The sequence below is a fragment of the Thalassophryne amazonica genome, chromosome 3, assembly GCF_902500255.1.
Source record: "Thalassophryne amazonica chromosome 3, fThaAma1.1, whole genome shotgun sequence".
NCBI classification, from domain to species: Eukaryota; Metazoa; Chordata; class Actinopteri; order Batrachoidiformes; family Batrachoididae; genus Thalassophryne; species Thalassophryne amazonica.
In genome coordinates, this window is record NC_047105.1 from 16,336,677 (window position 1) to 16,356,139 (window position 19,463).

At 44.5% G+C, this 19,463-nt stretch overlaps 1 protein-coding gene and 1 long non-coding RNA gene across 2 annotated transcripts in view; one reads left to right on the forward strand and one right to left on the reverse strand.

Annotated features, from left to right (window-relative positions):
- LOC117506371 overlaps positions 1 to 10,369 on the forward strand; it is a 249,825-nt gene extending 239,456 nt beyond the window's left edge. The window contains exon 3 of the long non-coding RNA XR_004559445.1: positions 10,246 to 10,369. This is a non-coding gene — a long non-coding RNA (uncharacterized LOC117506371). The remainder of the gene's footprint in view (positions 1 to 10,245) is intronic.
- The window catches only part of arhgef10la (Rho guanine nucleotide exchange factor (GEF) 10-like a), a 468,560-nt gene that overhangs the window by 274,605 nt on the left and 174,492 nt on the right, over positions 1 to 19,463 (reverse strand). The window contains 1 exon segment of the mRNA XM_034165874.1: positions 7,661 to 7,833. Coding sequence (XP_034021765.1) covers positions 7,661 to 7,833 — 173 coding nt within the window.

Genomic DNA, 19,463 nt, shown 5'->3' on the forward strand with positions numbered 1-19,463 from the left:
TGCGCCAGTTCTGGTGCAGCCCGATCCAAGTCGCCAGTTTATAGACGAAGTGGACACCTCTGACTCAGGGATAGGAGCCGTGCTGTCCCAGAGCAGGGAGTCCGACAAGGTTCACCACCTTTGTGCCTATTTTTCCCGCAGGTTGACCCCGGCTGAAAGGAACTATGATGTCGGCAATCGTAACTTCTTGCGGTGAAGGAGGCTCTGGAGGAGTGGAGACACCTGTTGGAAGGAGATTCGGAGCCATTCACGGTTTTCACAGACCATCGGAACCTGGAGTACATCCGGACCGCCAAGCGTCTGAACCCCAGGCAAGCCCGCTGGTCACTGTTCTTCGGGTGTTTTGACTTTCGGATCACATACCGCCCCGGGACGAAGAACCAACGGTCTGACACCCTGTCCCGGGTGCACGAAGAGGAAGTCAGGACTGAGCTGTCAGACCCGACCGAAACCATCATCCCCGAGTCCACTGTCGTGGCCACCCTCACCTGGGATGTGGAAAAGACCGTCCAGGAGGCCCTGACACGGAACCCGGACCCGGGGACCAGCCCCAAGAACAGACTGTATGTCCCACCAGAGGCCAGAGCTGCAGTCCTGGACTTCTGTCACGGTTCCAAGCTCTCCTGCCACCCAGGGGTGCGAAGAACCATGGCAGTTGTCCGGCTGCACTTCTGGTGGGCGTCTCTGGAAGCCGACATCCGGGAGTACGTCCAGGTCTGCACCACCTGCGCCAGGGGCAAAATGGACCACCAAAAAACCCAGGGTCTCCTCCAGCCTTTGCCCATGCCTCATCGCCCCTGGTCTCACATCGGCCTGGACTTAGTCACGGGCCTCCCGCCGTCCCAGGGCAAGACAACCATCCTCACGATAGTGGACCGGTTCTCCAAGGCGGCCCACTTCGTGGCCCTCCCGAAGCTCCCGACGGCCCAGGAGACTGCAGACCTCCTGGTCCACCATGTCGTGCGTCTGCATGGGATTCCATCGGACATTGTCTCAGACCGTGGTCCTCAGTTCTCCTCCCAGGTCTGGAGGAGTTTCTGCAGGGAACTGGGGGCCACCGTAAGCCTCTCGTCCGGGTACCACCCCCAGACGAACGGGCAGGCAGAGTGGATGAATCAGGAATTGGAGCAGGCCCTCCGCTGCGTGACCTCCGTGCACCCGACGGCCTGGAGTGACCATCTGGCCTGGATCGAGTACGCTCATAATAGCCAAGTGTCATCTGCCACCGGCCTCTCCCCATTCGAGATATGTTTGGGGTACCAGCCCCCATTATTTCCGTTGGTGGAGGGAGAGGTCGGGGTGCCCTCGGTCCAGGTCCATCTGAGAAAATGCCGTCGGGTGTGGCGTACCACCCACTCTGCCCTGCTCAAAGCCCGGACGAGGGCTAAGGACCATGCAGACCGCTGGCGTGCCCCGGCCCCTACATATCAGCCCGGGCAGGCGGTTTGGCTATCCACAAAAGACATTCCCCTACAAGTGGAATCCCAAAAACTAAAAGACAGATTTATCGGACCCTTCACCATCCTAAAAGTCCTCAGCCCTGCCGCAGTGAAGCTGAAGCTGCCAGCTTCACTGCGGATACATCCGATTTTTCATGTGTCAAGACTCAAACCCTGCCACTCCTCTCCCCTCTGTGCCCCCGGACCAGCGCCGCCGCCTGCCCGGATCATTGACGGGGAGCCGGCTTGGACTGTGCGCCGGCTCCTGGACGTCCGTCGGAAGGGCCGGGGGTTCCAGTATTTGGTGGACTGGGAGGGGTATGGACCCAAAGAACGCTCCTGGGTGAAGAGGAGCTTCATCCTGGACCCTGCCCTCCTGGCCGACTTCTACCGGCGGCACCCGGACAAGCCTGGTCGGGCGCCAGGAGGCGCCCGTTGAGGGGGGGGTCCTGTTGTATGGGCCGCTGAACAGGAGGTACTGCTGGCCCACCACCACCAGATGGCGCCCTGCTTGAAGTGCAGGCTTCAAGCACGAGAGGGCGTCATAGCAACCGGGAGTGACAGCTGTCACTCGTCATCAGCACCAGCTGTCACTCATCCACATCACATCACCACCACCATAAAGGCCGGACTGCAACTCCACCTCCCCGCCGAGAAATCAGCTACCTTGGAGGTAATTTTCTCTGCTGAAGTAAAACATTGAGTAATAGTCTGAACTTCTTTGCAGCCGTTTTCCTGTGGTGTTGCCTTATCTGTGGGATTGGCGTTTGGTGTGATCAGCGACGGCTTCGCTTCACACCCCAACCAGATAAGTGGTTAGACAGGAGCTGCACGAGTGTGTGATTGGAGGTGGAGGTGCTCCCTCCCAAAAGAACACAGACGGTGGGATTACTGAGTGTGCGTACTCACACTCATCAAAACTGTTTCTGTTCTCTGCCAGCAGTACCAGGTCTGATAGCTGGAGACGGTGGCCACCTGGGGCTCCAGGACTTGGCGGCTCCGGTGTTCTTCAGATCCGTTGGCGGTGAAGGCCGTGTGGGATCTGGCTTGGTTCAGGACGGATGTCTCCTATCCTCAAGCCTGCCCACACGTCACTCAACATTTAATTGTCTGTGGTACCAAAACTGTATTTGTCTGTATTCCGCTGTGCACTTCACAACATTAAATTGTTACTGTTTGGCTTATCCATTGTCCGTTCATTTAACGCCTCCTGTTGTGGGTCCATGTTCATACACCTTCACAACAAAAACAACACGAAGACAGACAAGAACGAAAGACAAGTGGTGAAGGCAAAAACTGTGAAGTGATGAGAAGTGAGACACAGAGGAGACTGGGCCCCAACAATACAACTTACCAGGACAAACAAACACACATGAACAAGTAGTGACAGCAACAGTCTGTTGTCTAGTTAGTGAGCATCCATACTTTAATCTAGGACACCAGAGTCTTGATCCCTTTGAGAGCACCCAAAGCCGAATTGTGGTGACGGCCACAAACACACAACCATCCACACACAGAGACCCAGATCACAGCTATATATCCGACCACTACTGTGGCAGGGGTGGTGGGCCAAGACAAAAGTACAGAACCTTACCACGTCATAACGTGGACCACTCTGGCATGGCAGAAGCCATATGGCTGACTGTATGCAACAGACAGGCCCCAGGAGAAACCAGGAGAATTTTTTTTTATTATTATAATTATTTTACATTATTCATTACATTATTTTTAATATTTTACATTATTCTGTGGCAAAAATTTATGAGGCTTTGGTGGAAACACTTCTGAGTTAATGCTATTGATAAATCTATCCATCAGACAATAAACAAGCCAACTTTCAATCATTACTGCACAACTATTTATTTACTCATGTTCAGTAAATGCTGCATTCCTACTGGATGAAGCCTGAACACCACACCAGTCTTCACCATAACGTTGCTTCAAGAATGGTGAATGTATCTAGGGTGTCAAACCTGCCACCAACCCTGTGGAAAGTTTTGTCAAGACAATTCAACGACCTGCAAAACCCAATGCAGATTTACCAGCATACCAAGAATGAAGCAATTTGGGTTTCAGTGCCATCCTCAAGGACACACTGACACAAACAGAAGCAAGTGGGACTAGTCCTTTGGTTGAAGGACTACATTGTCTACCAACTGAGTTGTAGTTTGCCCAGTGTTGCTGATGCAAATAAACAATTTGAGAATTGTACTTTTGTGGCTGTGCAGCATCTGCACTCTGAATGCGCCGTTTCATTATTTATATATAACTGTGGGATGTCAATAAAACACACATTTCTTCAATAGTGAACTAAGACCTCAACTACAGAATACCCATGTTATGGAAACGAAGCTTGGTGCCAGAATCCTGAGGTTGGCAGATGATACAAACCAAAAAGAAAATCTATTCTTGCTGAAACTCCAGTGGCACTAATAAAAAAGCTTCAATGCACAGGCGGATCGAACATCATTATTTGTTGAGCTACAAAGAGTGAATTTATGAGTAAAAAAAAAAAGATCAGATGGAGAAACTGTTATTTGGAGCTACGCTGCCCTTTTGCCAGCCATAAGGAATGCGGGTGTCTCATTAAATGCAAAATTCTGCATTGATTTTGAGAACCGCTACCTTCAAAGTGTCTCTCTGCTACTGCCGTGAATCGATAACCGTGTCTCCTCATGTCTGCCATGCTCTGTCCTAGTTCCCCTGGCCCACATCTCACCGGCAGCAGTCTCTGTGAAAACTGCCTAATTACATTCTGCAGGTAGATTTTGCTCCAGAGCTGTCCTGCACTGTCACCACTGCCACATAATAAAGTAGCAGGAGAGCTGAGCAAGTAGGCGGGTTTAGTGAGGCACAGTCCTCCGAGAGGGCCTGCCTGCCACTATTTTTTTTTTTTTGGTCTATCCACATGCATAAATGGAGTAAGACTAAAGCTGAACAAGGAAAGCCAGCAAAAGGGAGAACAAGGTGGGCCGGTACTGTTCATTTAAAGACCTCCATTGTAGCTTTTGGGGTTTAATGGAATCTTTGACACAGGCAGCCGCTGACATCTGTTATCTGTGCAAGGAAATCAATAGGTAGCATATCTGAATATAAAAGGGTATGCTGCAGGCTGCAAGAACAATGTGTTCTCCTCACAGGGACTGCCAGAACCCCTGCACAGGTTCATTAAGCCCTCTGGGGGCCAGATGTTGGCTCTGGACCCAGAGGTGGATGTGTTGAGTTGTAATCCGACGTAATCGCATTGGTGAGGCAGGACATGGTTTCATGCTCAGACATGGCTGTCCACATTGGCAGCCAGGCCCTGAGCGCACTGGTATGGAAGAAAGCTAGAGCCCACAGGGGTCCATCCGTGCTTTCTCTGGAACAAGTCAAAAAGCTAGCACTGCTGTTCCATTAACATGGGGAAAGGGCTATAAAGACAATGCCACTTCATCACCCGCATTAAAATCCTCACCTGTTCTGGTGCCAAACTGGTACATTTCTAAAAACCCACTGCAGTCACAGAAAAAAGAAGGCACAATAAAGACAGCATACACGGGAAATCTTGAGGGTAAGACACCTTATAAGTAGCATACTTATGTGCCCCCTGCCTGTGCAAATCGTTATTCAGTATGAAAGCACATACATATAAAAAGTCTCAATTTAGTGCATGAGTTATGGCAAAGACAAGGTTTTCATATCAAAGCGATACCTGGAAGTGTGGAGTTAATCTGGCAACCTACTTTTAATGAGGCGACAAGGGTCACAGATTCAAATCAAGTCAAGCCTGGAACCATGCATTGGTGCTACGCATCGGCGCATCCACCACAACACAGAACAGTCCCAGGTCCCAAATGGTAACCACCCACGCAGACAGCTAAATAAAGACCAATTACACTCATTTTACTGAATAAACAATACCAAAAAAGCACACTGGCTATTGTAAATGATGTTATTACATAGTCTGAATGGCAGAAGATTGTCCAACAGCACTATTTACAATGTTGTCAAGTGTGGCTGGGAGCCACATCGCCCCTTGGTGACATGAGACACAAGGGACAGAGGCAAAGCGACCAGTTGCCATTCATTCTCAATCAGAGTGGGTGTTTTACAGCGTCAACAGACACCAGTGCCACCAGTTTGGTGAGGCAAATGCTGAGCGATGCGATATGGCGACTGGCAAACCAAGTGAAAGGAGTGTGACAACACTGTGCTGTAAGTTGGTTGGTTGTTGGTCATATTTATACATATTTATAGCAGAGTTCATGTTTAAATTGTAAAGCATTAGCCTAACTCACATTTCTGTGACATAAGGGCTTGATAATGAAATGTTAAGAATCATTCCCATATTTTCTGTATATACGTATTGGCAAATATATTGGCATCGTAAATTTTTACCTACCAATACTGGTATTGTATCAGCCTCCAAAAAAATGCATATTGGTCAGGCTCGACAACCAATCCATCCTCATCTCTCAAAAGTAACCATCTATAAACCACAGCTAGGTGAAACGTAGGAGTTTCCTTGGCCTTCTTCTGCCACTGGGATCCTCAACACAGAGGCACCTGCATTCTGGATCATACCCAGAGAAACACCCCACATGGCCAAAATGTCATAGCTAAAGATCCCTCACGATGCAAGCAATGCACCTCATCAGAGGAACCTCTCACTTAACACAAAGTCATCCCAGCAGTACTCAACAAGAGTCATCAGGAGATGATATATCGCCCATCCCCAAAAATCAGCAATACAAAGTGTCAGGGATCACCCAAGTAAACCCTTATGCCAAATATGAATAAAATTGGTCAACTGGTTCTTGAGGTATCGCACGAACAAGTGAAAACAGACAGATGTACACGCTGATCACTATATCCCAGCCGTATCGCATACCAGAGGGTTAACAATCCTCTAAAGAGACCCAAGACATCCAGTTCTGATGAAGCTTTTCTAGATAAAGATCAAAATGTCTTCAAGAGACTAACAATTCTAGTTGACTCAATGTACTGAGACAGCATGTATTCACTGACATGAATAGAAAAAGAAAGACATGAGAAGTGACAAAAAGAAAAAGTGAGGAAAAACAGGACTGTGTGTCCCTAAAGGACACCTTTCTCCAATAAAAAAAAAGTGCGCCGGGGCCAAAAGAATGAAAAATGACTCCACTTTGAGGGAGCACAGGTTTGGGCAGGACATCCCGCTAAATGACATCACAGGGGATGGAACTATAAATAGATGAGGCGGCCTGTCTGAAAAGAAATTTGAGGAACAGCCTCACAGATGTTCGGGGAGGTTTCTGAATAGACATGATTAAAGTGACTGCACCGTGTACAAGGAGGTGGAAAAAAAAAACAGAAGAGAAAATGTCAGCCTCAGAAACCAGCTCCCACAGTGGGGCGTTAACATTTGCAGAGTTAGACACAGTTAAAGGGGAGGGGAGAGAGAGAGAGAGAGAGAGAGAGAGAGAGAGAGAGAGAGAGAGAGAGCATGCACCGGGAGCTAACCTTGTATAGTCCCAAGAAAACGTTGCTGCAAAGTTCTGAGTATAAACTACCTGAACAACAGGGACAAAAAAACCTTAATCCAGTAAGAATCAAAACCAGCTTCCTGAGCGCGACACAGGTCGCTCTGAAGAAGGCATCATTAATATTAAAGTCATGGAACTGCAACTTTAAAAAGCTTGTACCATTACACCCTGATAACACTTTAAGTCTCCCTCTTCCCCGTGGCACATTTATCTGGGATCTCGTCTGGATCTGTATACGCCAGTTTTTTTTTCTTTTTGCGGGGGCTGCTGGAAGAACGACTGCCACAAACAGCGATTCATATCTACTGCTACCAGATCTCTAATTGGGCCTGGAAGAGAAGAAAGAATAATCTGTGCAGATTGATGACTGCGCTCTGGATGTGTTTGTGGTCTATCAGAGAGTGAAATGAGACTTGTGGGAATGCCACAGCAGGAGGCTCTATAGCCGCACATCCTTCGCCAAGATAAAAGACCCCAGGAAGATGGGAACAAGTGGCTGTCATCACTGCCCTCCTCACAAACACATCCTCAATCAGAGTGACGAGCAGCGCGGCTGATACCCAGCCCTCCGTTTGAGAGCACCAACACAGATTAGATTTGATGAGTCAGTGTTACGCGGCTGAGATTAGAAGTCAGACCAAGTAATGAGATTAAGTAAAGATGACACACAGAATGAGATAGCACGAACCAATCACAGTACTTTCAACAAACTACCTGAAGTACAGGCGCCACTCTGCCGCTTTGCCCCGCTCTGTTGGAAGAGGGTGTCTTTGTTTTGGGAGCTCTCCTGCCCGACCTCTACGACTTGCACCTGCTTCAAGGGGGCGCTCCACTTCATGGTGTACTTTGGGCCGACTGGGACTAAGCTGCTGATGTCTGGAGGACCTCTAGTGGAAACAAGACAGAGACATAGCTGAGTTCAACTTACAGCTACCGTTCCAATGGCATTTCAAGAAATTGTGTATTCATTAAAAACAGTGATACAAGGGTCAATTCACAAACAACATGAACTTACCCAATGCTTTAATTCAAACCGACCGCAACTCGAGTCGCGATTATTAATGAATGCAAAACGATGCATGATGCGCTACCCAACTAAAAACGTTGCCGCACTGAGCTCACAGAACGTAACCTGCACTGCTCCAAATACTTCATGCACCTTGCTTTTCTTTGTGGGGTGCTGCTTTATTTTATTTTCCATTGACTCCATGTCAATGGAAACACCGAGATGTCTCCGGTGACATTAACCTTGAGGTAACATTTGACTCAAAATTTATTCTCACTGTCCCGCCTACAAATGGCCCGAACATCCTTAAAAATATTTTTATTTGAATATTAGTCAGGGGTGATTGAAGGAAACTCCTGATTTCGGATCAACCCGTGCATTGCCGATTATAATTACCAACATTTTCTCAATAGGTTTCACAACTGTACACATGCAAGGAACAAACAATAATGTGATCAAGTGCAAAAAATATATACAAATGCACAAAAATATACAAAAAATAAAATAACAGGATTTCAGTTCCGATTTAAAACACTCATCTTCAACAGGAAAATATTTCCTGTCCAATGTCAGAAGGACTTCTATCCTCCTGACATCTATTTCGGTTTAAGAATAGATGGCTGGTTTTTACTTCATGTGGCTCTACGAAGGAGGGCAGGGATAACTGTGGGAAACCAAGAGGAGTGAGACCGGCCGCGGTGACACAAACATGACTGGATCAACAATTGCACAAAAGAAGAGAAGGTGCATGAAATGAGCATGATGATTCTCCAGTGAGTGTATTTAAAAAAAAGACTTCAGATTTGGAAAGTACTGATGATTCCTTGTGTTTCCAGGCCACAAAACAGTAAACACCCCACCCCCCAAACAAATATCAAACAAAAAAACAGAGAGACTAACCAATCAAACAGCAGAACGTTGGAATCCAATAGGTTTTATTTATTTATTTATTTGTATCCTGCATTAAAAACAGTGCCGTTCTGCCCACTTGCCTGGAGGACAGAAGGATGGCCTTCAGTAGTTTGGTTCATGGGGTCTGAGAGCACGCTCTTCGAACAAAGATCTGCAGCAGCTCAAAAATAACAAAACAGTGTGAAGAGTGGCTGCCACAGAAACTCAAACGGTACCAGATTTTTTTTTTCTTCGTCTTCCATTTTCTAAGTGCTTTTCACAACAACTCTGCACTGAAGATCCACCTCTGTTTTGAAGTGTGGTGTTTGCATGCAACCTTACATGGACAGTCCATCACAGCTGACCAAATCTGAGGCCACATGCAAAAAAAAAAAAAGTCTTGAGATGGTTCTGCAACAGTTCTTCAAACAAGATTTAAGTGCGCAGTGTGATCTGGAATCTATATAAAGTTAAACTAATATGTAAGAATAATCTAGTTAAATTTTCTTTTTTAAGGGGTCTCTCAAATTTTTATAGCACAGTTTCCATGTTTAAGGCATTTAACACAGTGTGTGCTGAACTGTGGGGCTTTTTAAGTTTTGTTGATGTCTTGCTGACGTTGGGCAACATACTGTGGTACACCATGACACTCCATTAAAAGCTGGGGGAGATCATAACGCACCATGTTGTATTTCTAAAACATTCAAAAAATTATTTGCCGTCTTGACGTATTGGATCGTATCCATTTGGTGGTTTATCAACAGCATCTTGTTGAAGAATGACGAGGAAAATAGTGACAAACCAGCAACATGCTGTTATGAACACAACACAAAGCCCAACAGACAAGATCACGTGACAGCAGACAACCTTAACCTTTATTCACTGTGACCATATGTCACAATTACAGAAAATGTGTAGGGCCCTGGATCTGTTGGACAATTTAGCATGCAGTAATTGTAACTGCAACATCTGGTTGACATCTTTAAGGCCCATTTACACAGTGACGTGAAGTGGCTGACCCTGGCTGACTTAGCACAATCTCAAGACGCCAGAGAAGGTTCACTACAGGGGTCCAAATTTCTTGTCTTCAACGCAGGTCAAGGTAGCTCAGCAGAGGGCCATGTTTGGCGACGGTCCACTGACTTACTATTGGGCGTAGGTCAACTTTCGGTAGCGCACTCCACATACCAGGACTGTTGGTGGAGCTGATCATCAGTACGTTTGTAAAATCACATGATGTGGCCTATATAAACTTGACATAACTGCAATTGTGTCACCTGCTATTGGAGCGTCATTGAGACAGGTTCTACATGTTTCTACATGTATTTCTTCCTGCTAAAGGGATCCAGAGGTGGTGCGTCCAGTCAAGCTTTTGATGTTGGCCAGTGGAGCAATAGCACAGCTCAACTCTTGCTGGCATTTTAGCAGGAACATCAAAGATTTTAAGTATATTGAAAATATTTCCACGACCACGACAAACATCAGCATTGCCCGACCGACGTCAACGTAGCTCCTGCAGAGTCTGCAAACCTTGGCGCTGGTAGATGTTAATCAACTTTTCACTATCACCGTTGGCAAACACTAGGCTAATCATCAGCGAGTGAATGGGCCATTACTCATAGTTGAATGTCGCACTTGCATCGTAACATATTCGTGAGGTTTTGCATTGATGTTGTGGCAATTCCTTTGGATCCTTACTGACATTTGATCAAATCTAAGGGCATAGGGCAAAGTTTGGTCAAAGTGCACACGAAGTGCACATGAAGCAGGAATCATGTACAAAACGTGTAAAATTGTACCTGCCTCGAACGCCCCCTACACCTGTTGCTACAACTATTTGCGCACACCAGTGGCTGAAAGAGACTGTGCGCTGTGCGAACCCATCGATCCCTCTCGCGGCAGGTGTCAGCCAAATTCCAGCTGACACACACGAACATCTAACACCGCTTGTTTGGCACTGTTTGGAAAATGTGTGGCCATTCGCACTCTTGGCACAACATAAGTCTGCAGACAATCAGTGTCTTGCTGGCAGTGTGGCTTTGGTCTGTGCGCTGAACTGACAGGAGGTTTGGCCGCCAACAGAAGCCGCTGTGGAGATCTGTGGATCTGGACATCCCAGCTGGACAACACGTACTGTGTTTGGACAGACATGGACTCAGGTCACAGCAACATCTAGTGACACTTCTGCTCTGTGGTAATGGCATTACGGTGCTGTCTTAGCAATCATGGTGGGTGAGGCAGTTTTTAATACAAGTGGCTCAGGATTGTCAGGAACTACAGTTTGTAGCGGTTTGGCTGATAAATCTTGACAATTTTGAAGATGAAACCCCCCGCTCCCCTTAACTACTCCCTATGTGGTTATTTCTCCAGGGTTGTTGTCGCTCTAAACTACCTGGGAGAAATCGGCATCCTGCTAACAAACCGCTGCTCCAAAACAGGAGAGTCTGTTTGAAAATGTCAGAAAGACGAGGGAGTGGGAATTAAAAGCCCGTATGATAAGTCGTGTTCTCTGCCAAAAACTGCACCCCTGGCTATGAGGACAAATTCATTTGTATTCATGTATTCCTGTAATCAGTCAGACAATCAACACTGTGATCGGTTTGTCATGATCCTGTAGGGCAGACAAAGTCAACTTCAGGACACTTGAGGTGAATAAGACATGGAGTGATTACTTTGAAGGCTGGAGAAAAGGGGCTTTCAGCAACATTTTTGACAGGAGCTTTGCAAAATATATGGAAACCCCTTCTGTTTATTTCTCGGGAGACAGAGAGAGCGTGAGTGGGGAAGAAAGGGAGAGGGCGCAAGAGAGAGATGTGATCAATGGTCCTGTCACGGAAGATAAATTGGAAGGAAACCAAAAAAATGTTTTATGTCAGTAATCTAGGTCTCCTGCAGCTGTAGTTAGGCATTCAACCATTTGTTTAAAGCTGATAAAGCTCCTGCAACTCCAGATAGCACTCAAAACCCCGGCAGCTATTTCTCTTTACTATGCATTTTGTCTGAATATCCTTGCAAAGCTGAGGGCATCACATTAGAGCCCTATGCCACCTAATAGCCATTTTCTCCTATCAGTGCAGTTTGGCCTGACTACCCCTTCAAAACTTTCACAAAACTTCATGCCAGAGCTACGCATTATGAGCAAATTAGCAAAATAACTGTGAAAGGAAGGGCAGTTAGTTCAATATGCTCGACAAGAGGGACTTACTTGACCATTATGTTGGCGCAGATGAGAACGTCATCAAAGAGAAAGACCTTTCTCTCCTTCGACTTCAGGACCTGTCCCCGCTCGCCGTATACGGTCTCAATGAGTGTCTCACAAAGGACCAGTGACCCCTGCTCCGAGTTCAGTTGCTAAAAGGGACACAGCAATCACATTTGGGGTCTGAGGAGACGGCACCACAAAGAGACGCTCATCCAGAGTTCAGCCTCTGGAGGACACAAAGTCCCACTCAGAGGAACAGACACCCTCGTCAAGGATTAGCAACACAATCACACTGCTGAAGGTCGTTTCATTTGCGTGCAGCATATACACACGTGCACACAGTCTGTAGATCTTCAGCCTTTTCATTACATCGAATGCATTTTCTTTCAAGTCACACTGCTGCCAGTGACGAGACAGAAAACTGAAGACGGCCCATGTTAAAGATACAACGTGTCGGAATTATGGGTGTCAGCAGAAAGGGAAGGAAGCATTCATAATCATTAGTGTATAATTAATTACCTGCAACAATGAATCAATGAGTTTTCATAAACTTCATATCTCTCATGGGGGCCACACCCCCTCATGGAGACCACCATGTTAATGCAGCAGCCCAAAAGAGACATTCTTACCACATTTTTCATATTTTGAATTGAGGACTCGAGAAAAAAGAAGAGGAATCAGTGGTTGCTCCCCTATATACCGTCTACTATTGCCAGAGCAGGCTAGCAAGTTTGAGAACCCTCATTTTTGTGAAATGGTGCATCATACATATCGCTTATCAAAGCAGACAACAAGGAAGCATGAATCCCCATTGACAAAATCATGACTGGTGGACAGTGTAACGCAATCTAAAGCGTCACCACTAGATGCACTAAATACTACACAGTGTAACTTTAATTACCAGAAGCCTTTATTTACTTCGAAATGAATGTTTTCACCACACGACACTTTGCACCGTGGCACTGCCAAAGGCGAAATAAATTTCTCTGATCACAACTGGGGCGCGCAAATCTTATCCATCACATGAAAGTGCACCACACATCACAGAACAGTAACTTTTTCAAGTTAAAAAGTATTAATTACCTTTCAGATCAGGGAGACAGACACCCTCTCTACTTTTAAGATTAGGCTTAAAACTTTCCTTTTTGCTAAAGCTTATAGTTAGGGCTGGATCAGGTGACCCTGAACCATCCCTTAGTTATGCTGCTATAGACGTAGACTGCTGGGGGGTTCCCATGATGCACTGTTTCTTTCTCTTTTTGCTCTGTATGCACCACTCTGCATTTAATCATTAGTGATCGATCTCTGCTCCCTCCACAGCATGTCTTTTTCCTGGTTCTCTCCCTCAGCCCCAACCAGTCCCAGCAGAAGACTGCCCCTCCCTGAGCCTGGTTCTGCTGGAGGTTTCTTCCTGTTAAAAGGGAGTTTTTCCTTCCCACTGTAGCCAAGTGCTTGCTCACAGGGGGTCGTTTTGACCGTTGGGGTTTTACATCATTATTGTATGGCCTTGCCTTACAATATAAAGCGCCTTGGGGCAACTGTTTGTTGTGATTTGGCGCTATATAAAAAAAAATTGATTGATTGATTGATTTCAACACAAATGTAATCTGTACCTAAGACAAAGTATTGCAAATTCTAAATACCTCGGACTGTATGCCGAAGCAGCATAAGGCTAAAATAGCTCAGAGTGACATTACAGCCCCTGGCAAAAATATGGAATCATCGGCCTCGAGGATGTTCATTCAGTTGTTTAATTTTGTAGAAAAAAGCAGATCACAGACATGACACAAAACTAAAGTCATTCAAATGGCAACTTTCTGGCTTTAAGAAACAATATAAGAAATCAAGAAAAAAAGAGTGTGGCAGTCAGTAACGGTTACTTTTTTAGACCAAGCAGAGGAAAAAAATATGGAATCACTCATTCTGAGGAAAAAATTATGGAATCACCCTGTAATTTTCATCCCCAAAACTAACACCTGCATCATATCAGATATGCTCATTAGTCCTGCATCTAAAAAGGAGTGATCACACCTTGGAGAGCTGTTGCACCAAGTGGACTGACATGAATCATGGCTCTCAACACGAGAGATGTCAATTGAAACAAAGGAGTGGATTATCAAACTCTTAAAAGAGAGTAATCATCATGCAATGTTGCAAAAGATGTTTGGTTGTTCACAGTCAGCTGTGTCTAAACTCTGGACCAAATACAAACAACATGGGAAGGTTGTTAAAGGCAAACATACTGGTAGACCAAGGAAGACATCAAAGCGTTAAGACAGAAAACTTAAAGCATAATTCTCAAAAATTGAAAAATGTACAACAAAACAAATGAGGAACGAATGGAGGAAACTGGAGTCACGTCTGTGACCGAACTATAAGAAACTGCCTAAAGGAAATGGGATTTACATACAGAAAAGCTAAACGAAAGGCATCATTAACACCTAAACAGAAAAAAAAACAAGGTTACATGGGCTAAGGAAAAGCAATTGTGGACTGGTGGATGACTGGATGAAAGTCATATTCAGTGGATGAATCTCGAATCTGCATTGGGCAAGGTGATGATGCTGGAACTTTTGTTTGGTGCCGTTCCAATGAGATTTATAAAGAGTACTGCCTGAAGAGAACATGTAAATTTCCACAGTCATTGATGATATGGGGCTGCATGTCAGGTAAAGGCACTGGGGAGATGGCTGGCATTACATCATCAATAAATGCACAAGTTTATGTTGATATTTTGGACAATTGAAAGGAGGTTTGGGGATGATGAAATCATTTTTCAAGATGATAATGCATCTTGCCATAGAGCAAAACTGCAAAAACATTCCTTGCAAAAAGACACATAGGGTCAATGTCATGGCACAGGGTCAATGTCAATGAGCAGATCTGATTTGATGCAGGTGTTAATTTGGGGGATGAAAATTTACAGGGTGATTCCATAATTGTTTCCTCAGAATTGAGTGATTCCATATTTTTTTTCCTCTGCTTGGTCTAAAAAAGTAACCGTTACTGACTGCCACAATCTTTTTTTCTTGATTTCTTATAGTGTTTCTTAAAGCCAGAAAGTTGCCATTTGAAATGACTTTAGTTTTGTGTCATGTCTGTGATATGCTTTTTTCTACAAAATTAAACAACTGAATGAACATCCTCTGAGGCCGTGATTCCATAATTTTTTGCCAGGGTTGTATTCTAAGAAAAGTCTGAGAATTTCTCACATTCTTAGACGTTTCTTATAATTTTCCCTTGGTAAGATGAAAGTTGTCCCCAAAGCACCTTAGGGCCTTAAGAGAGCTCCTAAGGTACCAAACTGGTGAGAGTAGTAAAGACGCCTAAGTGTTCTTAAGCAGACAAGCTGGTGGAAAAGACAGAGAGGAGCAGAGATATTCTCCGTAGGTAGATGACAGTGAGTCAGTACATGCTACCTGCTTGATCGATGTCATTATTTTATGTTAATTTGCTGTCTTAATGTATTTATAAATTGTATTAGGGTCTTGTTATATACGAGGTCGGTTAGAAAAGTACAGACCTTTTTATTTTTGCAAAAACTATATGGATTTGAATCATGTGTGATGCTCAGCCAAGCTTGAACCTTCGTGCGCATGCATGAGTTTTTTCACGCCTGTCGGTTGCGTCATTCTCCTGTGAGCACGCCTTGTGGGAGGAGTGGTCCATCCCCTCATCGGATTTCATTGTCAGGAAATTGGCTGATCGACTGCCGCTTTGCTTCATCAAAATCTTTTCAGAAAGTGTGAGAGACAGCCAGTGGAAACCATTTGGAAAATTCAGATGGCTTTCGGTGAAGATTTATGGGGATCACAGATTAAGGAGAAATTACAACTGGAGTAAAGACGGCCCACAGCGTCAGATGGCTCGCCGCGCACACGAGCGGCGATTGACAGCTGAAACACCAGATCATTTCCAAGTGAATGCTTTGTTGTCCGGGACGTCGTCTGACTACCAGAGAAAATGCAAGACAGCTGGACATAGCACTTTTTCGCACATTCCACTGTTACAGGAGTTTTGTAAGGGAAAGCGAGCGGAGAAATTCGCCATGGAGCCGCTCTGCGTGGGACGAAGCACCTCCGTGTTGGTCTACAGGACAAGCCCTAACATGCCAGCTCTTGCACCATTCAAGATTCAGACAGCTTTCGTGTGGCTTTTCAGTCGTGTGGACTAAAAAGTGCAGAAAAAGTGGGCCACCGTCACTGGTGGGCCATCTTAATCCAGTTGTAATTGTCCTTAAGCTGTGTGATCCCCATAAGATCTTCACCAAAAGCCATCTGAATTTTCCAAATGGTTTCCACTTGGCTGTCTCTCACACTTTCTGAAAAGATTTTGATGAAGCAAAGCGGCAGTCGATCAGCCAATTGTCCTGACAATGAAATCAGACGAGGGGGCTGGACCACTCCTCCCACAAGGCGTGTTCACAGGCAAATGACGCAACCGACAGGCGTGAAAAAAACTCACGCATGCGCACGAAGGTTCAAGCTTTCTGATGCAATCACACTATTCAAATCCATATAGTTTTTTGCAAAAAATAAAAAGGTCCGTTACTTTTCTAACAGACCGCATACACATATTAATATTATCATTTTTATTATTAATATTATTATTAGTATTTATTTTGTTATTACGTACTTCTATTTTGTCATTTGATTTTTAAACGGACAACAATGGGAAATTAGTGTTTTCACTTTGTGTCATGCATGTAATTTAATGTATTTACAATTATATTATGTACTTACATTGAACTTATTAATAAACCCACGTACCCACACACACTTTTAATATGTAGATAATCAGCATATGAATGAGATATGTTCAAATATCTTCAAGCTCTCTCACAATTCAGTTTGTTATGAACTGCATAAAATAATGAAGACAGGAGAGAGCTTTGTCTTTTCGGCACTCTGCCACTAGGAGCACTGTTATTCTTCAGATAAAACAACACGGATGGCATCAACATGATAAACGTTCACTTATGGTGACAAATGGTGACACTTAACTCACTAAACCAATTGAACTACAAAAACAAACACTAACAACATTTTAAACCTAAAATGAACCAAAACATTCAACATTTAAAACCCAGAACTCCCATAATGCATTGCAGCACAATCATTTACAGGTTTAGCAACCGGCCTGTCGATCCCACCAATTTAATTTTGTTGAGTATCATCATCATGACATGAAATTATTTCATGATTACGCATTTCCTATGCAGTTATGTGATTGATTGATTTACTGTTCATTCATATGTAGGAACACAGAGTGCATTTATTTATTTATTTTTTATTTCCCCTTCGATTCCATGACATCAATCACAGCTCTTACAGGACCACGTCATACCTAGGAATGGGTGTCAACCCCGCCTCCTCACTAAGATAGGCGTTTCAGTCTCCTTCGTGCTCAGACCTCTCTCGTCAGACACCTCCTGGCTCACTCTGAGGGTAAGATTCTTGCCAGGAAATTTTAGGCTAAGTTAGTGAGCTCTTTTAGAGGACTTTGAGATCTTCATGCATACGCCTTGATAACTTTCAAACGCTCTGGATTAATTTAATTCAAAATGCACACCAAAACAAGAGAAAGGAAACATGATTAAATTATTTTTGCTCAGGGTGTATTTCTGTAAACAAATCAAACAAAACAGGATAATCAAGGATAATTACAGGACATCCATGCACGGTCCACTGAAGGAAACGTGGGCTGTGTCTGTATTCTTGTCTGTGATAATGATTTCAGCAATAATTTATCTGATCTCAGTTTAACGAGTCACATAGTACAGACATTCTAATTCACTTACTGTACATTCAGGTGAACCTTGGCCGCTGATGAAGTAACAATAATTACTGTTTCTCTGGAATAGATTCGTGATGAGTTCCAGTCTGCACTCTTCGTTGTCTAACAGCAGAATAGATTTTTCTCCATGTGGATTGGCACAACCTGCCCTTTAGTCGGAGATGATTGAGTCAATCACTGACATTTACATCAAAAACAGTTAGGCTTGCTGAAATATCGTGCTGCTGCTTTAGGGATCTACACATTTTATAGATCACTCAAGAAACAGGGCAGCACGAGGATACTGCGGAGAAAGGTAAATCCCTGTCATTCAAGCCAACACATTGAATGGTCAAGTCCTGCACACAAGAGTGCAACATGCAAGGATGGTGGACGGCGGTGGATAGTGGGGTCTTCTGGGTGGAGGGGTCTGGGCTGCTACTAGATCGCTTGACACCAGTACTGGAGTCTTATCACATATGCAGAGGTGGATGAATAGCTGTAAAAAAAATGATGTACTTGATTTATATGAGTGTGCAGATGAAGAAGCATCAGTGATTCTTATAAAACCAAAGTAGCTGATGCAGACCAGCTATCAAGCTGCCACTCTGGCATCCTGCCTAAATCTGTTGCTTGTGTTAGAAAATATTGTGTTTACTCACAAAAATAATGCCCCTTTCTGTGTAAATTAAAATGTTCAAAGGTTTCCTGGATGCATTCCTTTCCCAAGACTTCAACATAAAAACATGCAAAAGAAATCCAGTAACAGGAGCAGGTTACATACAACAAATGAATGGTTTCAAAGGTATTCTATGCAGCTCGGGGCCACAGGAAGGTCAGTGGAACATGGACAGGGTTTGGAAAACGATCGAGAGATCTTCAATCGATCGATAGATTAAATGTATATGGTAAATATCCCCGGGTGGAGCTATTGCACCATTTCAAGAACTTTGGGACACAACAATGACCAACCTGTTTAGTAGTGTATGTGTATTGCGTGTGATTACACTTAGAATTAGAATTTCTTTATTGTCACTGTTACAGTGGAGAACACAATGGAATTTGGATGCAACTCTCCCGTTAAGTTAAAAAAAGAAAGAACGATAAACATATACACAAAACTAAGTAAAGTCCCTTGGGCTGGCTCCCTTGTTTGCACTCGGGGGTCGCCACAGGCAAAATCCAAGGTGGATCTGCATGTTGACTGGCACAGGGTTTTACGCCGGGATGGCCTTCCTGACGCAACTCCACATTACATGGAGAAATGTGGCAGGGGTGGGATTTGAACCCGGAACCTTCTGAACTGAAACCAAGCGCATTAAACCACTTGGCCAACACAAAACTAATACAGAAAAAAAATATAAAAGCAATGATCAAATAGAGTATAAAGGTATATACAAATACTATATATGTTGTGCAAATTGGCAGACTAGGCACGTGTAGCATACATTGGCAGTAAATTCACATTGTGCATATGATTTGCTATTATAGTGTAGTTTAAGGTGGTGTATTGCACTTGGAATGAAACTGTCCTTGAGTCTTGTGGTTCTAGCCCAGAATACTGTAGCATTTACTGGATTGGCAGCAGTTCAAAGTGACTATGGATGGCATGTTGGGGACTTTGCCGATTTATGACTAATGGT